Source organism: Oryzias latipes, chromosome 24 (genome assembly GCF_002234675.1).
Source record: "Oryzias latipes chromosome 24, ASM223467v1".
Classification (NCBI taxonomy): domain Eukaryota; kingdom Metazoa; phylum Chordata; class Actinopteri; order Beloniformes; family Adrianichthyidae; genus Oryzias; species Oryzias latipes.
In genome coordinates, this window is record NC_019882.2 from 14,171,900 (window position 1) to 14,190,597 (window position 18,698).

Below are 18,698 nucleotides of genomic sequence, written 5' to 3' on the forward strand. Positions count from 1 at the left end.
CCGCTCTTAACAGTGGCATAAGTTATTGATCAATGTACCTTTAAATAATTCCTTAGATTATCTTAATTATTTTCATACCCCCCCCCCCCCCCCAATTCCTTCATAACTTATTTGTAGCTTTTACAACATAAAATTCTGTGGGACTTACAACATAATCAGATCCTTTGGATTTTATTAAAGTAATGTGTATGATGTTCTGTAACTGCCATAAATCCCTTTCGGTTTGCAGGGTTGCTGGAGCCTATCCCAATGACTGAATGTTAGGGGCCGTGGGCAGGTCATCAGTGCTCAACACCTGTTATTTTCTAACTTGATCTGAATTTGTGTTGAAATGTTCCTTACATGCCTCATCAAGTGTGAGTAGTACTTCCAATGTATAATACATGACAGTTGTTCAAAAGTCTTTTCTAATCTGGCGGTTTTGCTGCTTTGAACTATGACATTTTGGTTGGTTTGTCTGTAGTAATACAGACATTACTTAAGCTATAATTAGTAAAATTTTACTAAAAGGTTATTAGCAGTGCTTTACACCACTGAGTTACAGCAGAAAATCATGTTTTACTGTTTATGTGTTCATTAACTGCTGATTCAGGTTATAATTATAATTTTGCTTTGAAACGTGTCTCTTACACATTACATACAACAAATTATGAGTAATGTCAGGTCTGCCCCAACTCCCACCACAAACAGCTCTAAGCTATGGTGCTGTTCAGAACACGCTTCTCAGATTGTTTTCAAAGCAATTGTTTTCCACAGTGAGAGGAAGAATCCACTCCAAAAGGCTCACGGCGAACCCTTTCCTATCCAAACACTGTCTGTGCATCTGCATGACTAAACGGCCGACAGGTCCCAGTTCTCAGGAAGAAATACTGTTCTGTCACCAAAAGCCAAAGAGCTACAAAGGACTTTGCAATCTATCCATTTAGTATGCTTCATCTGTAAAATCAACAATAACAAAATGAATGGGAAAGTGGCTCAGATCCTCTCATTTAGTCCCCACAACAGGCTGTAAGTCCATGATGAGGCAATGCAGCTGCCAATCCACACATGTTACAGAAAGTGCTTAAATGGCCATTCCTAAAGTCACAAGATTACAGCACATATAAAGGGTGTGTTTTTTTTTTTTTTCCAATTCCCCATAAAAATGACGGAGGCTAAATGTTTTATGTCAAAATGAAGATTTTTTTTTCTATTTTGAAGAAAACTCAGATATTTTTCCTCATTCTTTGTTTTTTGTTGGGAACAATAAAATGGGAATTGGGCCACCGAGTAAAGATGTCATTTGGGAGGAACTTGACATTGGATTCTGACTTTGGTTCATGTAAACTTTGTTTTCATTGTAGTTTTTTTGTTTGTGTTTTATACTTAAACAAATGAATAGTTTAATTTGTCCAACAGTGGTTATGGAATGGAGGTATTTTATCCTTATGTGATTGATTTTAAAAAAACATTTCGTGCTGCCCTCTATTGGATGTTTGCAAATTAATGGTGTGAATTTCCTGTATACCAGCTTTAAACAGAGCTTTCTTTTTGTAATGGAAAATAATTTTTACTGAATATTAATTATGTAATATATCATTAAAATTGAGGAAAAATACTGGACCCGATCCTAATTCCTCAAGAAGTTCATGGGGATTCTTGGATTTCCTCCTGACACAGCTGCAGGAGTGTTTCCCTTCTGTTCTCATAATAGCAGGTGCTTTCTCTGTGGAACATGGCTGCATCAGATAAAGCTCACGGTCGTGCCACCCTTACCAAACCAGCCTAAACATGGACTCTGTGGTGTTTTTATATTTGACCAGTAAATCTGACACGGGGTCCATGGGGTGATAACATCTCAGAGTTCAAAGCCAGGCAGCTGGAAAAAATGTCTTTTCTTCTCTTCATCACTGATGTGTAATTCCTTTTGCCCCTACTTGTCCTGGTTATCCGGGGATGACCTGATTTCAGAGTAAAATATTGTTTATTAACATTTACATGACATCAGGACTTCAGGATGTGTTCATCTTATCGTGAGCATTTTTGTGTATTATTGTGGAATCCAGGATTTGCAGATTATGACCCCAAAAGTCCAGGCCAGAAGATCATTTTCAGACCCGTCAGATTCCCCTTGCAGAATCCGTGGATTTTCAGAACAGTCCCCTCCACGTCGTCTGCAGAGCTGAGTGGATATTTACACATGAGAGACCCGTGGGTTGTCTTTGCCTTGATGCCTGGTGGACTGGTCCCCAGTAAGAATGGAGATCGTATAAACAGGCTTGGTCATTCCCACATATCTGTTTACACTGGAAGACCTCTGAGCAGCATTACACGAGCACTGGATTCCCTTTACGCTGCAAGCTCACACACCATTAATCTCAGCCTCACACATAAATATAGGGACCAAGATACACTCTTTGTTTTCAAGTAAAATTCCCCCCCAAAAAAAAATTCAAGACATATTCCAAACATATTTCTCTGACATTTTATCGCAATGAAAACACAATTCCTATATTTTTTTTTTTTAGTAGAAAATTTCCAACCATGTTATATATTCAGTCTGTATATTTTTCACCTTCTTTAGGTCTTCCAAAGAGTCAAATACCTGATAACCATTTGACACTGGGCTAAAGGTTTATTTTAAAGCTCTGCCGGTAAGTCGCTCCAAAGCTTTTCTCTCGTAGCTCTTTTAAAATGAGTCTTTGAAGTGCATTGGACATAAACAAAACACAGGGGTCCTAACAAACACCCAGTTTACTGGCTTGACGGATCATCTATGCAGAGAAGACTCAGTTTAAAAAATGTATTTATATTTCTCAGGAAAGTTACAGGGACTGCTTGAACAAAAAGAAAAACATTCAATTCCTTTGGGAGATTGGAAAAAAAATTATGTGACTTTGCTCATTTTTATTTAACATAGTGATAAATTTACAGTAATCTTACTGCTAGGATTCTAGAGAAGAAAGAGTGACTCGAGTATTACCGGGCATAAAACCTTCATAGCTTAAAAGCCAAAGATAAACATTGGTCTGGACTGTATCTGTGCAAAACACCAATGCAGGCATCATGTTTCATAAGTAGCACCCCTCTTTTTTCATTAGCAAAATAGATTTCAAACTGGAAAGTATTAGACACGGTTGCCAGCCTTTTCAGGAGCGGACAGAAAGTTCATTCTAAGGTCAGGATTTGCAATTCCCAGAACGTAAATAAAAAAGAAAAAGATCAAACTGCCAGTTAAATGTCGGACTGCACAGGTTGAATGTTTGAATCTGTACATTTAGAAAACTGCTACGCGATTTGTTTGATTTTGTGTTTACCTGAAGTTCTTAAGTTCTCTTGAAGAAGGGCTGAGCAGCAAAGCTGAACCTTGTAGAGTTTTTCAAGATGCTAAGACTTTTAGTCAAAATTGACCTTAGCAAAAACTATGATGAAAAGACAAGCAAAAGCCTTTAAATGGAAAAGTAAGACATTTTTTTGCAGTTTTGGACCTGAGATGACTAAATATTTTATAATCAAATGTTAAATCATCTATCCAACAAGCTTAGCTTAAAACTAAGTGCTTTGAACTAAATTCATGAGTAAGTGCTTTGAGTTTTATTTGTTTATTTGAAGTTTTGGTATATGGAATTTTTTTTTCTTGTGCACATCCATTACTCCCTTGATGCTGCTTTTTTTAGTCTTTCCCAGTTGTTTTTTTTCCAGATGTTTTTTTAAGGACGCTAACTAACAGTGTTCTTTGAGGTATTTTTTAAATTAATCTTTCAGGTTTCATTTTGCCCCTCTCTATCTCTGATACTTATCTATAAAATCTCAAAACCTGATGGAAAATTTACCTCTTTTCCTTAAAATGCAGTGGTGGGCTCAAGTGTGTTTTTTTCCCATAGCCAAAAAGGAATGCCTCACTTTCTCATCATCTTTCTTTGACACGCTCACACAAAGTGATGAACCGTCTATTTACCCATCCGTGTATTTGCATCTCTTAAGTCATAAGTGCTTGCATCTGTGGGTTTACATGCAGTTTCTTAGGACCTAATGAGAGAGGATCATTGTTCCCCTGGGAAGAAGCTGCCCCAATGATATGCAGCCGAACAAACTGTAAACATATTCCTGCGCCCTGCGTCAGCCCTCTCACAATACACACAAATGCACGCTCACCATTATTGTTAATGGGCTGACTCTTCTAACCTGCTTTAAATCTAAACCTTTATAGTAAACATGTTAGGACAACTGAACGGGGCTCTTTTACAGAATGGAGACAACTTTAGGCTGTATTTCATCATGAGAAGCCAAAGAAGATTTAATGAGAGAAGGAAAGAGACAATTTGGTAACCTAGGAGGGAGAACAATAACAACAAGGCTGAATCATAAAGAAGCTATTTTTCTGTTTTGCTTGGGAGGAGGCCAGTCAAGTAAAGTGTTTTAGTTGTCTGAAGATGTAGAGAGGGTTTCACCACACAATGCACAAATGTTCATAAGAATGCAATAAGTCACAAATCTCCACATGTATAAACAAATAAAGAAAAGAAGGCGCATGCAAGCGAGATCTTCATAACTGTGCTTGGTTCAGGCAACTTTATCTCATGTAAATACTTGTCTTATCAGTTTAAATGTTCATGCGTAAAGTGAAACATCTCAATCGGAGAACAGCTGTTTGGTAAGTCTCTATCAGGGTCCCTAAAGATCATGATTTCTGCTGAATGTCAGCATTCCAGGGATTTCTGGACAGTTTTCATTGACTAAGTTGCCACAGGGCGGCTGTGAATTCTCTTATTGATAACACAAATTCTCCCTATGGCTCCCAAATCGTACTCCTTTTCTTTTGAGTTTAAAGCTGGTCAAAAGTTTTATGTGTAAAGCAGTCATCCACCAAACAAGATCATTTACTTTAGAGAATGCAATGATTGCAATGGTTCACTTTTATGAGTAATAGACAAATAGACAAAGTGCTAGCTGTAAATTTTTTAACATATTTCTCTTTTATATTCATGTTGGCGGATGGGACTGATAACAAATTCCTCAGAGCTTAATGTTCCTTTGTCCTACTTACAAGTTCAAATAAATCAAGTTTATTTGATTTTGCATATTGGTAGTACACATAAAACGTGTAAAAAAAGTTTGTTTTTTGATTTAATTGAACTCTTGGACGGAAATTGTTTCACAAACTAATTACTTTTCAAAAGTTCATGGGAACTGGATTGTCTCTTCAGTCTTACAGGATCCAATTAATACAATCCTCACCAAATATGCACAGTATGTAATAACTGTATTTGTACATAGAAAATGTTTTTTTAAATTAAAATTATGTATCTGTTGATTCTAAACGTTTTACGTTTTTATTTTTAAACTCTAATAGAACAGCAACAAAAAAATAGGTTTAGGGTCAAAGTTATGTCCCTCTCACAATTCATAAATTAGTTTTTTTAAGACACTATTTTGCTTTTTTGTTCTTTTTTATTTTTCGTAAGTATAACGTAAATCACTTTCCTTGTTTTTTGCTATTTTTTTAACCTTTTTTTTAAATGGTTTTGTAACTTATTAAAGACGGAAGTTGACCTGACGAAACCATTATTTTGAAAGGATAAACCGGAAATTGTATTTCATGCAAGGCAACAAACTCAGAAGGGGTTGTCAACAAACATCTGCTGTTGAAGGAAATATTTATGAGTGTAGCTACTCAGAGGTAACTAGAAAAAAATCAACATAATTCGAGGTTGTGTGCTTTATTTTTCTATAAAACGCATACTTTGCCATTGGTCAGCAAAACGACCTAAAAATTATGGAACTTGCACCCATTTTCGACAGTTAGCTTGTTAGCATCCGTAGCTAACAACTTTTCATTCAGAAGCCTCGTCTCCCCTCTTTGTTATGTGCTAATGGTTAGCATTTCTAAATGACAAACCAGTCGGAAACTATTTTTACTTTGACAGACTTATTTATGATCACCTAACTGCGACAGCAAATCAATTGTTGTATGTTTGTCAAATGTGCGTTTGTTATAAGAGACAGGCAGTTTTTGCTAGCCGGCAAAAGCTAGCATAAGTAACTTGTCATCTTTTGTTTATTTCTCGAAACTAAACAAAGTCGAATAGGTTTAGTCATGACAATGCAGGAAAAATTGTGTCCTTTCTCATGTAATTAGATCATACTTAAGTGCCAATATAATTAACAAATTGCGACTTCACTTGCTTAGGTGAACACTTCATTGTCATAACTGATTTCCTCTCCAAAAACTACTTATGAGTACTGGTACTAGAAATATGAATATGCATCCAGAATATGTGTATATATAGAGTCTGGATTATTGTTTGTAGTTGGTGTTTGTGCTGAAACAAGGGCGACAGCACATCATTGTTTAAACCCTTTTGAAAAATGTATTCAAGTATAGTGAAACACTAAGTTAACGTTTGTCTTTTTACTAATGTTCTTACACTCTGGAAAATATTTTGAAATGGGGTTTTAAACGCTAACTTTTTAACTGTTTTCTTTAGACTTTTGTCTCCTAAGTCAATCAAGGGAGTTATGGGGAAGGCCACTCTGATGCATGTGTGAGAGAAAAGGCCTGGTGTTCTTCCTGCTGCGCCGCACACTTCCTCATGGATTCCAGCAACGATGAGGCAGTCGACATCATTATCACTAATGTTGTTGCGACGTTTCGGACCAGATGTCACCTTAATCTGCGTACAATCGCTCTAGAGGGAATCAATGTCATCTACAAGCCGGAAGTAGGGGTGAGTGTGGAAAAGAGAGCATCATATAATGCTGACAAAGTTGCGTTTTTTGTTTTTGTTTTTTAAAGTTATCTCTTTATTTAGAAAGTCTTGATGAAACTTCGGAAACCAAGGATAACAGCCTCAATCTGGTCATCAGGAAAGATCATCTGCACTGGAGCAACAAGGTAAACAGTGTCAAATAAAAATGGGAATCCTAGTTAACTTAGCACACTTTGCATGTTGCCTTAAATTAAATAGTGTAAATATGATTCATTTGTTTGCAGTTTCTTGTTACCATGCCGACAGCTATCTCAGATGCTGTTTATTTTTTAAAAAATGTATGCGTGTACAATTTAATTTGGCAAAGTTTTTACACTTTGACTCAACTAAAGAGATTTTTGAATTTTAATATAGGTTGATTTTGTGTGGCTCAGAACTGTAACTAACTTGGCAGAATTCATCAAAAAAGTTGATATTCTGAAGCTAAAACAATTTTGGATCAAAATAAGATACAAAACTAGTTATTAGCAGGTTATAGGTATGAATATCAACAGTAACCCAAACCGCTTCAATTATTTGGAAAGTTTAGGTGAAATTCAAAACTGATTTTTCAAACTGATTGGCTGATTTGATCTTTTTGTGTCCAAACATTCACTTTGTCTGACAGAAAAATCTGAGAACGTTATGAGACGTTAAACAACTTCATTAATAAAACTATCATACATTTGTTTTATGAGTCAGCGGACAGACAAAGTCTAAATTAGAGGAATAAAAATAGTTTAAGAAATTGTTGTAAAGAATAAACATGATGTAAAAACTAACCACCAAAATAGAAATGTCTTTCATTAAAATCAAATCTGTGGTTCAAACCTAAATGTAGAATCACATTTTAAAATCTTTTGTATTCATCTTTAGGATTCTGTTTTACTATATATTTTTGTATAGTATGTATCTGTCAGTGTCAGTTATATTATAATCAGATGACATTGGATGGAATTTGATTGCTTTTGTGCCACTGCTTGTATATTTTATTCACAGAGTTGAGACGTCTGTTAGATTTCCCTCTTTGTTCTCAGTCATTTTTCATTTAGATATTACATAATAATTTAAAAGTTTCCTTTTGTCTCTTGTTCAGTGAGGACGAGGCAAAGCTGGGCGCTCGCAGACTAGCGCGCTGTCTGCAGAAACTTGGCTTCAAGGTAAGAATATACGTACTAAAAATGTTTAGTATTTCCTGATTATTCCCCTAAAAAAAGAGATCTGTTATTTTCATCACAAAAACCCATCAGATTTTAGAGACATAATGCAAAAAAAAAAGAATCCATAAAATCACAATGTTTCATTTTTAAAGAAGTTACCGTAGCTGTAAAATGATGGGGAGGATAAGTATTTAGACAATAGCAGAAGTTTACCTCAATACATTGCAATGTAATCCTGGCTGTCAGTGACAGAAGTTTGAAGGCTTTTTGTAAGTTTTCATCATGTTTGTTTTAGCTGTTATTTTGGTCCATTCTTCCATGCAGATCTTCTCCAGAGCTGGGATGTTTTGGGGCTGTTGCTGGGCAACACACAAATTCTCTATAGGACTGAGGTCCGGAGACGTACTAGGTCACTCCAGAACCTTGAAATGCTTTTTACCTAACCACTCCTGTGTTGCCGTGGTGAACGATTTAAGATCATTGATCATGTCACTTTAGGAAATAAGTTTTTGCTCAAAGATCCCGTTCATCCTCTCCTTAATACAGATCAGCTGTCCACTCCCTTTTTGCAGAAAATAAGTCCCATAGAATGATGACACCACCCCCATGCTTTACAGTGGGCATGGTGTTTTTGGAATGAAACTCAGCATTCTTCCTCTTCCAAACAAGCCGAGTGGTGTTTATTACAAGGAGTTCCATATTAGTCTAATCTTATCGTTTGACATTCTCTCAGTTCTCCTCTGGATCGTCCAGATGGTCTCTGGAGAACTTCACATGAGCTGGTTTAAGGGGACCTTTGGAGGATTTGAATCCGTGATGAAACTGTGTGTTACCAATGTGTTTTAATGTCATTTACACAATGTATGCCACTGATTGCTAGGAAACAACCAGTATAAAAAAAAGACAGTGATAGACTGCATGGCACAACCCACTACTGTGAAAATATCCAGCACTTGAACACACAGATAAAGCTGAAGATGTTGCTTTGCTGCAGGCTGTGGGCGACAGTCCATGAGCGTCTGAGCTCTACATCTATATAGAAGCTCCTGTTCTCTAGGAGAACCTCTAGCAACACACTGTAAAAAGAATGTGGGCTGAAAGATAAGTACGGATCAGGTGTAGATTGAGGTTATGTACAATGTGTACTCATCCTGGACAAACACGCTGCAGGACACTAACCCTCAGGTCTGCCACCAAAACTCACATGTGCTGAAATTGGCATAAACCAAATCAAGGGTAAAACATTTGACCTTAAAAAAAGTCTTGTAACTGAATTGGAACTGCATTTTTTATCCCTTTCACAGGTGAGGTTTTCAGCTTTCAAGGTTGTGAATGTGCTCGCCGTTTGCTCCATGCCATTTTCAATTCACTTGGTAGACTTCACAAAGAACAACCGGCCCATAGCCAGGTAACATGAGTTATTATATTTGTATAAAAACAAATATATTTTCAGTTTTGAATTATTTCTTGGAGATTTTTAGGCAAAGCAGTTGCAGAGCAATAGTTGGATTCAAAACATTTTACATTGTTCCCATTTATTTAACATCAAAGTGTTAAACTCATCTGTAGATGAAACATTTTGATTGATCGGTGAATCATATCTAGTGATGGTGACAGTCCTTTTTAAAACTGATATTAAAATTGAATTGTTAAAAGCATGATTGTTGTTAATGTTATTAATTGGATACATAGATTTGTCAGTAAAGTGCAGCTCAAATAAGTAGAAAATTGTTTTTGTCCTAAAACTTTCACACTATATCTTTTCTACATTTTTTAGTTCCTGTTTTTACCATTTAATGTAGCTTTCTGTATGGGAAGGGAAAAAGATTAGTTTTATGTAAAAAAAAATAATACATTAAAGAACAACCTACAACATAGCACAAATAAATCCAAGTAATCAATCAATATTATAATCAGTAATATGCCCTTTTTGTGTGAAAGAGGCCTTATTATCATTATTTATTATTTTGTAAAATTCAACATTTGAGATTTTTTAAAGCTGTGGAAATAAAATATTTAATTATTTTTTTTAGAATAAGGCAATGATAGGGAGATTAAAATAAGTCTTGTTAAAGTTTTTTGCAGTTTTTTTGTTTTAAGTTCTACTCATTGAGCCCATTTTTTTTTTTTTTTAGAAACAAGTCTTTTGTTTTAGGTTTCATAGATTAGTTGTTAGTTTTTATTAGTTTAAATTTTGTTCAGTTTCAGTGAAGGAAAAGTTGATTTTCTTGCTGTTTGCAAGAATATGGTGACCTCTAGTGGTTGAAACATGCATTGATTCTGCCTGGTGTTGCTGTTGTGAAATCAGGCCCTAAGTTGTTTTTTACGTTGTCACCCTGTAATTTTTATAAACAGTCTTCTTATTTAGAAAAAAGAGCTGCACTGACCTGTCTGTATCAAGTCATACTAAACCTTTGGTTTGCTGAACTTTTTATTTTTTGCCAGTTATGAGCCTGAGCTTCACCCTGCTGCTACATACAGAATCAAGAATATAAAGGCTACTGTACAGGTGTTTTCCACTGGAAGCCTCACGATTACAGGTAAGTTAGTTTACCCGTGACCGCAACAGGAGTCTAAAGAGGGCATCAGGAAGCAAAAAAAAAATAAAGTCAAACTCCATAAAGTCTGGAAACTCCTAAAAAAAAAGTGGCCTTAATGTTTCCATTGGAGGGGGGGGTGGTTTGTTGGTGAGAGTGTGTTATGTATTAACCTGTTAAAACTTTTGAGTCACTTTGAGTAAAACGTATGTCAGGAATCTGTCTTAAGAACCTGAGACTTGTTAGGTCAAACTAAAACAATTTCTTTAATGTGGTTCAACCAGATTTAAAAAAAAAAAACTGGAAACGAATAATTTTATAATTTAGAAATAAACCAAATGAATGACACATTAGGGAAGCCGAGTGTTTGCTCTCATTTAAAGCCCCACTTCGATAAAAACTTGTTCAAATGACAAAAAAAAAAAACGAGCATAAATTTGTATTTCTGAGTATTTCTTTATTCAAATCATTGTGAATCAGGAGCAGATGAAAAAATGCCATTTGAAGAAGATAATAAAATATACGGGGCACAAACTCTCGGCTCCATTTAGGACAATTAGATCCACGGACGTCTTTGTTTTCTTCGTCTAAACTGGCATCTGTCTGAAAACTGGACGGCCCTGATATTCAGCACCATTTGCATTGCTAATGTTAGGGTGGGGTCATGAGGGGATGTAAGCTAGCAGGAGAGCATGTAAACAGAGAGCTCTCAGAAACAGGGGATGTGATGACAGGCCCCCGCCACAACTCAGAAGTGAATTTCTATTGAACTACTGCCGCTCTGCAGAAACTACTGTGTGTCCTAAAAACCTGCATGATCATAATTAAAAGACCAAGATGATCAGAGTGGGGACTTTAAATGTGTGTCAGTCTGTTGTTGAGATTTTTAATATGATATTTGTTTAAAAGGATCATAGAAGTGCTGTCAGAAAACTAGTTTGCTGGATTGAGGTCATGCCCTCATTAAAAAAAAAGAAAAAGATTCCAGTTCCTGATAAATTTCACCAGTGAAAGTTTGCATTTTGAATGTTTCTGTCACCACATTCATACTCTGTCTTGACAATGCAGGACCAAATGTGCAGAATGTTGCAACAGCTGTGGAGCAGGTCTACCCACTGCTGTTTGAGTGTCGGAAACCCCTCTGCAAATAGGACAAAAAGAAGTCGCCTACATGATAAAAGAAGACTCAATACTGATAAGGAAACTCCTCGCTCCTTTTCTTTACGGTAATCTCTGCAAGACTAACTAGACTGTCAAGACGGACGTGTGTGTTGAGAGTTTTATAATCCTTGTTGGAGTTCATGAGAAAGTTGTCTGCTGTCACTTTTATCCTGCTTTGAGTGTTCTGCATGGATACCTGAACCGTTTTTAGTACTGCAAGTATATTCAAGCTGAACAGTTGTGACCAATGGTGAAAGTTTGTTTGCTCAGAGCAGCCTCTCTGCTAACTCGATATCCGAGGCCAGTCCTGCTGGAATCTCCGTCCACCGTTAGTTTTTTAGAGGACCGACCAGCGCAGTCACTCTACGCCGCCGAGATGCCCAGAAAGCCAAGTTCTGGAGGTAGAGCCCACCAGAACTTACCCCTCACTTCAGTCAAGATATCCTCACCGCATCCCTCTGTGCAAACACCATTGACGTCTTTGTGGTTTTAAATTTAAATTCTTTTTTTTTTAAGTGTCATTTAACAGAAATACTTGTCAGTTTTAAGTCAGTTTGATCTTTTAATTCCATTTTTTTTACATTTATGAGATCAGTAAAATGTGCAGAATTTACATGTTTTTTTGCAGAAAGCAGTAGCAAAGAGCTGAACCGTTTTTATTACATAAGCAGCCACTCCTTGGAGTCACACCAGGCAGATTTCCAAAAGTATTTCATGTACAAAAAAAAAAAAGAGAAATAGACTTTCACAGAAACTTCAAATATATTGCATTACAATATAATAGAAAACCCCTCAAAGTTCCCAACTGGTCTAAGGAAAAGCAGTGTTTTTATCATTCTGCTGACAGAACTGTATAAAATGTACTTTGATATGTTGTCTGTTTGTGTGATGGATCTTTTTTTTTTCTCAAATGGTCTCAAGTAAACTTTGTAACACTTGAATTTTTCTATAAAAATAAAAAGAGGAAAATTCCACTAAAGGGTTGATGTTCATTTTGTGCACACATACAGATGGGAGTGTTTGTTTCAGAATAGTGTCAGAGAAAATAAAAAGGAAATGTTCAACATTTACTTCAATGCTGCATGTTGGACTTGATAGAAATGAATAGACACTTAAGTACAAAGAAAAAAATGTGCAAAACTGAGCAGAACATTTAGATATTACACCTATTTATTCTCTAGATATAATTTTGGCTTTAAAATCTTATTAAAAACAAAATAAAAAAGGTAGCTGTCTGTAGATTCTCCTAAATATCCCACCAGTGACTCTGTCTGTGTTGATGTTTCTCTACATTCAGTAGCTTTCCAGAAAACTCATGTTGCCCTAAAATAACAACAAAAAAGTTGCCTAAGTGACTCAACTGGTTTGATCTGTTTGGGCTCTTTCCAGAAAGTTGTACTTTTAAACAAAACATCTTCAACAATTTCATGTTTACAAAGCTAAAATCTGTTTTTTTTTTAAAGAAGATAAATTGAATGTGCTAAGTTAAGTTTCTTTTAACATGCCAAAAATATGAAAAATGCTTTTTCTTTTCTTTGAGAGGTGGTGTTCCCATTTGTTTGCGTTAAACAGATTCAGCCTCTCCAGTCTGGTCCACGCGAAGGCATTTGGGAGGCGTATGATGAGAAGCAGCACATGTGCCCTGATGTGGTTTTCTCGGTTGGCCCTTCTAAGCGTTTGCTGGAATCTGCGTGGATGTGCTCCTGATCAGACTCTCCTGGGTCGGTGCTTGTCTAAAAAGACTCAGCTGAAATTTCTTTCTGGCAAAACACACACATAAAAAAAGTAATAAGTTTCACAATTTCGTTTTTTTTTGGAAAGATATTGTCGCTATGAAAAATGGCCAAAGGATTACTTTATAGCGAGCTCCTTTGAAATCTCCTCCAGCGTGCGACCCTTTGTCTCCGGTACACAGAGGATGACGAACACCAGCAGAACGAAGCTCATGGCGGCGTACAGGAACATCACACTGGGTACACCAATTTTTTCTGGAAAATAAGAGTGAAAGTGGACTTCTGTCCGCTGAAAATGTAATACCATAAGCTAAAAAAAGAATGATGAATTCTTTCCAAAAGAAGTATAATTAAATTTAGAATCTCCCTTTATTTGCCTCTAATTTCCTCAGTTACATGTTGAAAATGCACCAGATTTACCAGCATTTTTAAAAATAAAGTCACAACTTCAACCCTTTAGTTCCTTTTTAGGCTTATCTGGTAAAAATCGCCTTCTATTTGACCAATTACCCATCTGGTTGTGACCAACAGGGGAATTTTGAGACAAACGTTCTACTTTTTGTCGTCATATTGCAGCTAGAAACTAACGAACCTGTGAGGGTGAGGAAAGTCATGGAGATGAGCAGGTTTGTGGCCCAGTTGACAGCAGACACCACAGACACAGCTCTGCCTCGGACTCCCATGGGAAAGATCTCACTGAGGACCACATACACCACTGGAAGAAGAAAAACATCTATTAGCCCTACGTGTCATTACAGTAACTTTAGTCATTTGAAATGTTGCATAGAGCATGAAATCAGCCAGCAAGCATGACAAAAACTTATGAAGTCTTGTATGCTTGAGAGCTGGTAAGACTGTATTTTTTCATGGAAAAAAATAAAAAAGGTACTTACTTGGCCCAAGGCCTATGGAGAAGGCAGCCACATATACTAAAAGGCTAATTAGTGAAGCCCATTGTAGTGAAGAAGACACCCCTTGGCTTTTCTCTCCCTCAGAGTCCTTTATCCCACCCCCCTCAGTGTCAGTCCTCTGTATTTCCTCAGCGATCCAGTGGCTGGGAAGGTCCGTAGAAAAGAGGCCACCCTCCTCAAAGTCCTGGAAGGTTCTGTTCAAGTTCCACAGCACCTCAGTGCTGTTGTCTAATGTCTGACTGGTGCACAGGCTTGTGAGGTGAGTGCGGCTTTGCAGCGTCAGTGTGCCGAGTGCGGCCAGAGAAAGCCCCATGGAGACTGCTCCCACGCACAAAAAGCTCTTAGGTCCCACGCGGTCCACCAGCAACACGGCGGGGATGGTGCCCACTACTTTGACCACCCCGAACCCCGTGGAGGCCAAGGTTGCTGCGGCGTCGCTGTTGAACCCAACACTGCGGAGGAGCGGGGAAGCATAGGAGAGGATGTTGGGCTGCCCAGTAGCCTGCTGGAGGAAAACTAAAGCCGCACCGGTGAGCAGACGAGAGCGCAGGTTAGCTTTGGCACTAAACAGCTCCCAGAAACTGTGCTCGGATTCCTCCTTCAGTCCGGCTTGGATGTCCCTGAGTTCAGTTCCCACGTGCTCCATGTGACCATTTCTCATTCTGGCCAGCACTGCCCTGGCATGCTCCACTTTGCCCTGAGCAACCAGGAAGCGTGGGCTGGGCGGAAGGAAGACAAGTGCACCAATCTGAAGCAGTGCTGGAGGAATTACAAGCCCAAATGTGAATGCCCAGCCATGCGGCACAGTGGCAAAGGCGTAACAACAGCCAAATCCCAGCATCACACCTACAACCAGCATCAGCTCGTACAGAGTCACCAGCAGGCCCCTCCTCTCCCTCGGGGAAATCTCTGCAATGTAAAGACAAGCTGCTGTCCCTGACAGAGCTGTCCCCATGCCAACTATTACACGGCCCAGTGTGAGCGCAACGAGCGAGGTGACGGAAATGAGCACCAGGGTTCCTCCAACCACCATGGCAGCACTGACGAACAACGAGCAGCGGCGGCCGTAGCGATCCAGAATGGGGCCTCCGGCCAGGCAGACGAGCAGAGCGCCGAGCAGGTGGGAGCTTACGAGCAGTTCCTGCTCCCTGCAGGACAGCGAGAGGATGCCCCGCAGCTGCAGCAGGACCCCAGAGGTCAGGCCCATCTCATAGCCCAACATCAGGCCACTCAGGGAGGCTGTGAAAGCTGCCAGAACCACCAACCAGCTGCAGCCTGGACAGAAACGGGGAGACCTTGTTAGAAATGTGGATTACAGAAAGACTATATAAAACTTTTTCTTTTTTTTTTTGCATTTTCAAAATATGATGTTAGATTAAAAATTATAATATACTCAAAATGAAATAATACATATATTTAAATATATCCCCTATAATACTGTTGATAAAATCAATCCTGGCATTTGGGTGGATGGAAAAGAAAAAGAGCAGACAGCAGAAAAGGTTGAGTGACCCCTGACCTCCTTCACTCCAATTCTGATCAAAGGTGAAGACCTTTTATTGATGGGAAGACAAACATTTCTACACCTTGCACCACATTTCAGAATGCCCTCTGCAAACCAGGTAACCTTTAATTCTCTTAATAACAACAGATTTGTGCATGATTTTATACAAAAAATATTCTTCAATGTTTTCCAGTAGAGTCCTGAATAAAAAGGTACATTAAAAACTGTGACACACAGCTGAAGGGGTTCATATGCATGTAATACATTTTTGCATGTTATTTATTGTTAAAAACAACCAAACAGGACTTTCAGCAAAAAAAAAAAGACGAGTGTAAAAACATAAACAGACCAGTGTACTAGCAGACACAGTTTTTTGGTTCCACCTATCCATTCTTATTAGATGATTTTTTGTATCTACATAGTTCACTTATCAGTTATCAATTACCGATTTTCTTGAGTTTATGCTGTGAAAAACTGGCTTTAAAAGGGAAAAACAATTTTAGGTCTTACCTTTCAGTTTTATAGTAAATGAACAGCCAATATCATTTACCTTGTTTATTTTTAATGTATGAATGAAGCAAAAGAAGATTTCTGTGAGGATCTAAGAATGAAAACCAATGGGGTTAAAAATATATATTATTTAAAATTTTAAATTATTATTTATTATATTCTGTATAATTAATTTGCATATGAATGTGTGCGAGTACAATGGCAATCCTTACAGTCCTAACTGTACAATTAGGGGAAAAACACTTTGTTCCACCTCTGCATCGATAATTATATAATTTAGTTAGTTCATACAAGTGATTAGTTAATGATTTGAAAATGTGAGCTGCTACTGCTTGAAAAGCCTCTTGCGTAATACTGTTTTTCTACTGCGGGATCACATTGATAGAATTATAACAGACTTATAAACAGCATTTAACTTCATCAGTTAGGATTTTTTGGAAAAAAGGTAAGAAGTGGCAGAATTTGCTTGTTTTTTTTTTTTTTTGGCTAAACGATAACTACAGCCGGGATCTAGAAAATGAATATGCTATCATTAGTTTATTGAGTTACCTGAAAGAACTTTGCTGAGCAAGACTTATCTAATTAGTTCAAGTTCCAGATTTCCTTAGCACTTCAAAAGTCACCTTTGGGGTCAACTTATCTTTGCCACATTTTAAAAAAAGAAGGCATTATTATAGAGAGTTATGCAATAGTGCTGTTGGAAAAAATTCTACTGATAATTGAGTGAACTTATATTTCCCAATAAAACTCCGACACCTCTTCCGCTTGGCACTGTGTTCCCCCAAAATCAGCTTTTTCCACTAGTTTCCCTGTAATAACTCATTTAGATCCAAATAGATGAAGTTCTGTTGAGCAAACTGGAAGTTACCTTTAAAAAGGTTTCTCAAAAGACCCATATAAAAGCAAAAATAAATGTCTTTTTGGAGCACAAAACATTTTGTCCTCTGACCAACCAATCCCAGTCAGCTGATTTTCGTATCAAAGTGCTCAATCTGAGGTGTCGATCCAAGTGAAGGAGATGGATCATCTTACATTAAGCTCAGTGACCACAGTCTGACCACACTGTCTGCTGAAACAGGGTTACAGGGCTTTTTGGTGTACCTGGGGCTTTCAGCGGAGTCAGTCTTTGGGTCTCGGAGGAAAGGTCAGCTGGGGCGTATGACGAGGTCATCTTGTTGTCAGGGTCCATTGTTATGCACAACTACCAGGAGACCTGCATTACAACAGATTGAAACAAGTAAAACAGAAACCAAATTAAAACCATCCAATAGAAACTTTTTTTTGAAACAGATCAAACCAATTTTCATTAAAAGCATGGAGCTGGAAACCTACAAAAACAAAAGTTTTCTTTATCTTGAAAGACGCGGTGTTACTGCAGCACTTTCTGTGAAACCTGTGTTTTCATAAAAAACATTTTTTAAGTGTGCATGTTGTTTTTTCTTTGTCCCAGGGTGCAAGTGCTGGAAATAGATCTTAAAATATAAAATAAAATAAAAATCTAACAAAACATTTGATTCCAGTGGTTTAGACATTCAGCTTTGATCCATGGAGACAAAAGCATCTCATTGTCAGTTCTACGAAACAGCACGTTGATTATTTAGAATTAGACACATGAGTAAATGGGGTTTAGTGGGGTCTATAAAACACATTTATAGCTGTAATCATTATACATATATTATCCATAAAACCTTCAAAAAAAGAAGGTAAACCAGGTAAAAAAGCACAAAAAAAACATCTAGATCCAAAGTCAGGAGTATTTTGGAGATGGCAGATATGGGTTTAAAAAGTAAGTTAATAGATTTTGTTTTGCAAGACTGAATTAAAAAATCTGGGTTATTTTTGTGAGTGCACCCCAACTGTCTCCTTCAACAGCATCCCCTTTTTTCTTCATTATTGTGATTTGAATAACAATGCTGCGGTCACTTCTTCCAGGGTCAGCAAAGTCCATTCCCTGATGGATTGTTTTTGAGACAGTAAACAGACTAAAACACGCAAAAACAAGTCCTGACAACTGTTCAAAGTTACTTTATTCTTACCTTCCGCTCCTGCTGAGTAACTACTGAGGTTTTAAAGTCGACTAAGCCGGGCCATTCGCTTGATTTTCACTCTCGCCGCTCCAACTTTCCCTCTCCAGCGAGCCTTCCTTCAGCTCGTGTTATTGCACGCATGGAGTTTGTTAAGGTAAGGCATTTCCCTAGGACCGCCCCCCTCCTCCGTTCTCCAACCAATAGGAAATCTGGAATGGGGCTGACGCGTCCCCACGTGGCTTCCCATTGGTCCGCTTTCAGGAACACTCTTTCTGGTGAAAAAAAAAGAAGTTTGCCATTTTTTTATTACTTTAACTAAATAAGATTTATTACATTCTATCATTTAAAAATAGTTATCTACTTTTTTGTTGCTGTAAATTGTAAATTAATCTAAAATTGGTCATATTTAATCATCTCCATAATAGAC

General features: G+C 37.6%; 2 protein-coding genes across 2 annotated transcripts; one reads left to right on the forward strand and one right to left on the reverse strand.

Moving 5' to 3' along the window:
- Positions 1–5,562: 5,562 nt before the first annotated feature.
- On the forward strand, positions 5,563–12,334 carry tbpl1 (TATA-box binding protein like 1). Its single transcript, XM_004083701.4, has 7 exons — positions 5,563–5,659; positions 6,468–6,707; positions 6,792–6,874; positions 7,825–7,888; positions 9,193–9,296; positions 10,334–10,428; positions 11,494–12,334. The coding sequence occupies exons 2-7, from the start codon at positions 6,573–6,575 to the stop codon at positions 11,574–11,576; spliced, it is 564 nt and encodes a 187-aa protein (XP_004083749.1). The 5' UTR covers positions 5,563–5,659; positions 6,468–6,572; the 3' UTR covers positions 11,577–12,334.
- On the reverse strand, positions 12,112–18,411 carry slc2a12 (solute carrier family 2 member 12). The gene is made up of 6 exons (XM_004083702.4): positions 18,281–18,411; positions 17,346–17,457; positions 14,213–15,505; positions 13,912–14,034; positions 13,442–13,574; positions 12,112–13,346 (listed from the first exon to the last, which is right to left on the reverse strand). Exons 2-6 carry the CDS (start codon positions 17,431–17,433, stop codon positions 13,256–13,258), a joined length of 1,728 nt encoding a protein of 575 aa, XP_004083750.1. The 5' UTR covers positions 17,434–17,457; positions 18,281–18,411; the 3' UTR covers positions 12,112–13,255.
- Between the last annotated feature and the right edge of the window lie 287 nt (positions 18,412–18,698).

Coding starts and splice junctions, on each gene's coding strand:
- tbpl1 (XM_004083701.4), top strand. CDS start 6,573: ATGGATTCCAGCAACGATGAGGCAGTCGACATCATTATCACTAATGTT. Junction 6,875..7,824: donor ATCTGCACTGGAGCAACAAG/GTAAACAGTGTC, acceptor TCTCTTGTTCAG/TGAGGACGAGGCAAAGCTGG. Junction 10,429..11,493: donor TGGAAGCCTCACGATTACAG/GTAAGTTAGTTT, acceptor TTGACAATGCAG/GACCAAATGTGCAGAATGTT.
- slc2a12 (XM_004083702.4), bottom strand. CDS start 17,433: ATGGACCCTGACAACAAGATGACCTCGTCATACGCCCCAGCTGACCTT. Junction 15,506..17,345: donor GACTCCGCTGAAAGCCCCAG/GTACACCAAAAA, acceptor GTTTCTGTCCAG/GCTGCAGCTGGTTGGTGGTT. Junction 13,347..13,441: donor TCAAAGGAGCTCGCTATAAA/GTAATCCTTTGG, acceptor GTGTTTTGCCAG/AAAGAAATTTCAGCTGAGTC.